General features: G+C 36.7%; 1 protein-coding gene across 2 annotated transcripts; it reads left to right on the top strand.

Moving 5' to 3' along the window:
* Nucleotides 1-299: 299 nt before the first annotated feature.
* On the top strand, nucleotides 300-4,273 carry LOC131030571 (disease resistance protein Roq1-like). Of its 2 annotated transcripts, none has more exons than XM_057961429.2 (5): nucleotides 300-1,020; nucleotides 1,127-2,288; nucleotides 2,360-2,614; nucleotides 2,726-3,595; nucleotides 3,779-4,273. In XM_057961429.2, the coding sequence occupies exons 1-5, from the start codon at nucleotides 503-505 to the stop codon at nucleotides 4,259-4,261; spliced, it is 3,288 nt and encodes a 1,095-aa protein (XP_057817412.2). In that variant the 5' UTR covers nucleotides 300-502; the 3' UTR covers nucleotides 4,262-4,273. The 2 variants fall into 2 exon arrangements, with proteins under 2 accessions (XP_057817412.2, XP_057817413.2); XM_057961430.2 differs by having other exon boundaries at nucleotides 1,133-2,288.
* Nucleotides 4,274-4,987: the final 714 nt, after the last annotated feature.

Below are 4,987 nucleotides of genomic sequence, written 5' to 3' on the forward strand. Positions count from 1 at the left end.
GTGAGACCAATAGGCGTGCAAAAGAGACCCCAATAGTTGTGCAGCTGACATGGCATCACCTGATGGGTTACTTTTTACAATATTAGTACATTTCTTAACAACTATTGGTACATTTCCTAACAAGCGTTGGCACATTTCCTAACAAAAATTGATATTTTTTGTTTCAAACAATAGATTTTATTTGTTCAATTTTTGGAACAAAAGATATCAACAACCCTCACAACAATTGGTACATGCTCAACTACTGGGTCCTTTCCCCTACCTACCTTTTTTTTGCCTTGAAGGAAAGGACATACTGCGCTTGTCTAGTTTCTAAGTGTTTTCCTTGATCTTATTTTCCTCGTTGTTTCGAGGAAAGTACCAAACTCGCCTGCAGGATGGTCTATTTAATTAATCCGTCAGTAATCCTCCAACATATACTCGTATTTGCAATCAAATTCTAATTGTCCTCCACAATGTTTCTAGTTTTTTTAACGGGCGGTTAGGGATTGAATTGGAATCGATGGCGTCTTCTTCATCATCTCACCAGCAAAATGAAGAATTTAATGCTTTCTCTGGCAAAAGAAGGATGGTTTGTGAATCTTCAAGATTGTTTGATGTGTTCATCAACCACAGAGGCCCCGATGTCAAACAAACTCTTGCGATTCACCTTTACAATTCTCTTGAGCAGTTGGGAATACGGACGTTTCTTGATTCTCAAGAGAAAGAGCTTGGAGATTCGTTTCCTTCCACTATTCAGACAGCTATTAGCTCTGCTTCGATACACATAGCCATCTTTTCCAAAGGATATGCAGACTCAGCTTGGTGTTTGGCTGAGCTGGTTCTCATGTTAGAAAGCCAGGCCAAAATTATACCCCTGTTTTATGGAGTGAAACCCTCTGATCTCCGTTACATAGAAACTGGAGCATACGCTGAAGCGTTTGTTAAATATAAAGAGAAGAGTAGATACCTGGAGAAGCTTAATGAGTGGAAGGAAGCCCTTCAGTCTCTTTCACTTATAGCCGGGGAAGAATTTAACAGGTAATATATTTGTAATTTTTGTATTTGCATCTTATATAGTTATTTTCTCTTTCTTCAAATCTGGTTTAACAATTTTCTCATGGAATCCTCCTTTCATGGTATAAAGTTTCAGTGACTGGCACTGCCAAACAATAGTAGCAGCTGTGCAAAAAGAAGTACAAAGGAAAACACCTTTACAAGTTGCTCAATATCCAGTGGCGCTTAATAATCTTGTGAATGATTTTGAAAGGCATTGTCTTGAGGAACTTGTACAAGATTTTGAAAGCCAGTGTTGGTTGAGAGATAAGGCTAAGGCAGTTGGCATCTTCGGCATGGGTGGAGCAGGAAAGACAACTCTAGTCAAAGAGTTGTTTAACCGAAAGAGTTGGACTTACGAAAGATCAATTTTTTTGTTTGATGTGCGAGAAGCATCTGAGAGAAGAGAATTACCTTCCTTGCAACGTAAGCTTCTCAAAGATCTCTTCCACAAACGTGATCTTAGTTTTACAAGTATAGAAGAAGGAAAAAGCTATCTCAAGGATAGTCTAGAAAGGAGTCCTGCCCATTTTAGCTTCCTGATTGTTGTAGATGACATCAATCATGTGGAGCAATTAAATGCTCTACTGATTATGGATATCGTGAATAAATTGGGTAATAGTCTGGTTCTTGTCACAACCCGTGACATTGGGGTGCTTATGAGTGCAGGGATTACTAATGGTTATCGTTTAAGAGGAATGGATAGAAATTATGGTAGCGAACTCTTCTGTTGGCATGCGTTTGACCAACCCAATCCATTTAGCAGGTACGAGGAGCTGGTTAAATCCTTTGTTGATGTGTGTGGAGGGTTACCCTTGTCTCTTCAAGTTTTGGGCAGGCACGTTCATGGTAGAAGTATGGATTATTGGAGGTCAGAATTAGTTGAAGTTAGAAAGACGCTGCCTCAGGACGTAAAGCGAAGACTGAAAATAAGTTTTGACGCATTGAATGCTGAAGAAAAACAGATCTTCATGGACATTGCTTGTATTTTTGGGGGCAGAAAGCAGAGTTTAGCCGAAATAGTATGGGAGGGATTAGGATGGAATGCTCAACATGCACTGAACACACTCAGAGATAAGTGTCTTATAGAAGAAATCAAATATAAAGTTTACGGCGGCGAATTTTACAAAGGGACCAGTGAAGAGAATAACTTATTGAGAATGCATGACCACCTGAGGGACTTGGGAAGAGAAATGGCACTTGAGTTCAGTCCTCCTCATCGCCTGTGGCGTCCTCAAGATCTGACATATTTGGTAAGCTTGTTACCCACTACTTTTATCTTTGACTATATTAATAGAAAACTGAGCTACTTTTGTGTATGCAGGAATCAAGGGATTTCAGAAATATCCTCTCTCTAACCAATGTCAGGTGTTTCCATTCCATTTTTGACAAGTCCATGAATTCTCAAGTTGTATTCTTCTTAGGCGGATCAGGCATTTGTCTTGAGACGTCAGCTTCTTTACTATGGCTCCAGCTTGAGGACAATTCAAGCATTCCTTCATGGATTCCTCTACAATGTTTGCAGTCTTTGAAAATCAAACGACTACGACTCAAAACATCTTGGTGGAATCACACACGGGTATTTTGATCTTCTCAGTGAAAACTAAATTTCCTTAAACTGTTTCGTGCAATTCTCTGCAAAAAATTTTGAAACATTGAGAGCTCTCAAAAATAATTTTTTGAATTTCAGGCGCTCTCCCAGTTGAAAAAACTTCATATTGATCAATGCCCAGAACTCAAGGAGCTAACTTTTGGTCATCTCAGCTGCTTGGAAAAAATTATAATTAAAAACTGTAGTAATTTGAAAGGTGTGTTAGAAATATCTAATCTTGCAAAGCTTGTAACACTGAAAATTTCTCGTTGTGAGAAGCTAGATTTGGAGTGCTTTTGTCTCAGAGGTATGAAGTGTCTACAGAGCATAACATTTGATAGAAGTGTAAAGGTGAAATATTTTATGTTGGATAGTTGTCAGATTTTGAAAACAGTAGAATTTAATTGTCAAGAGCTTGTAGAATTAAGCATTCGGGGCTGTCAGGAGCTTGAGGAGTTGACAGAGTTTAGAGGTCCTAGTTGCGTGGAGAGGATTATAATTGATGGATGCCGGAAGCTCAAACGTCTTCAAGTGTATGGTTGTCGAAGATTGAGAAGTGTGTCAGGTAACTTACGGGTTAAAAAGTTGTGCATTAGCGATTGTCCTGAGCTTGAGGAGTGTCCAAGTCTTTCCTATTGTCGGGAAATTGATTTTGACTCTTGTGAGAAGATACAGAACCTTACAGTGCCAACAACACTTATGAATATTTCTATACGAAATTGCAGAGATTTGCAGAGTTTAGCAGGAATTGGTCATCTTATAGGGCTCACAAAGTTGTACATTAGTGATTGTCCCGAGCTTGAGGAGTTGCTAAGTCTTTCCAAACTAAGATGCTTGGAGCGAATTGTGATTTACTCTTGTGAGAAGGTGGAGAAAATGGCAAGTACTGAAGAGTTGCATGAATTAATAAACATGCAACTTTTTTATTGCAGCAACGCAGTAATTCAGAATTGCATTCCCTGGTTGAAGGTATTGATTTCGGCACTTCTTTTAATAGCCAGTTGTAAATCTCATGTTAAAGGGAATACTGTTTTACTTCGTTATTTCTTTTGTTCTCACAATATGATCTATATTTTCCTAGTAATGTTTAGAGTGATCTTTAAATGAAAAGATTTCACCATAAAGAACTGAGTCTTCTGTCCTTTATTTCAGACTGTGCAGTCAAATTATACCTTTGTGATCGGAAAAGCAATGGATGGAGCGGAATCAGCTTTAAATGAGTACCTATTTTGTGACGCTAATATTGGCGTTGATGCAGTCACTAAAACTGTCACTGAAATTGGTGCTGAAAACGGTTACAAGTCGGAAAAATGGCGAGAATTAATTACAGTTATTGTATGCTGTCTGGTTGTGGTTGATGGCTCTACTCCGCTAGAGGATATAAATGAATCACTTCCAGACGGCCCCTCTCTTTATGCCAAGAGACTTGAAGTGCGTCAAGGAGAATGGATAATTACAATGGTGGCACGATATGGTTATACGAGTCACTGTTATCATCATTATATGAAAATTGACGAAGTTTTAAGGAGGTTTGGAATAATGAAGAAGAGGTTTGTGATAGAGGTGAAGAAAGATGAAGAGTGGAAAGGTGTGCAAGTTTTATGTACAATTGTTAATAAGTTATATCATTTATGAAGGGAGTTGTCTTTTTTTTTTGGGTTTTATAATTAAATCTAATTATATATAGTTTTATTGGATTTATTGTCATGTTTGAGTATAGAAGGACATTTACTTACATTTATTTCATATATTAAATAATCAAAAAAATCTATTTATTTTAAGAGAGCATGTAGAAATGTAATGAATAAAAACATTTGAATTTTGTGTTTAAAATGAGTAACAAACTTAATTTTCAGCTGATTTCTCTATTATTATTAATTTTTTTTAATCTATTATCATAGTTGTTAAATCAACATCTTTACAGTGACTTCAGAAGGTAGAAAATAGTGGGATTTTGTCAATTGCTAAAAGACATAATTACTACAAAGGCTTGGTTTGTAGTATAGGACTAAGTTCATGACCATGAACTAGATCCATACTAATGAACATGACTTAGAGTATGGTAGAAAAGAGAATTTTGATTTTGTTCCATATTGGTGATTATTGTAGAGCTTTTCAAATCCCAAGGCACCTTGCTTTTTTAGTCTTCATCATTCGATACTCATTCATTAGTTAGAGATCTAAATGATCTTGATCCTCCTATTAACTTTTTATATATAGCATAATTGTGCAATTTTCTAATTTTTTTTTATTTGACTTGTTCCATTTTAACCACTCTTTAGTCTAGGTCAATTGTCCTTTCTCTTATACAATTTGTATATTATCCAAGACCTAGAGATTTTGTTTCTCCTTTTTCATTTT

The sequence above is a fragment of the Cryptomeria japonica genome, chromosome 1 (genome assembly GCF_030272615.1).
Source record: "Cryptomeria japonica chromosome 1, Sugi_1.0, whole genome shotgun sequence".
Lineage (NCBI taxonomy): Eukaryota > Viridiplantae > Streptophyta > Pinopsida > Cupressales > Cupressaceae > Cryptomeria > Cryptomeria japonica.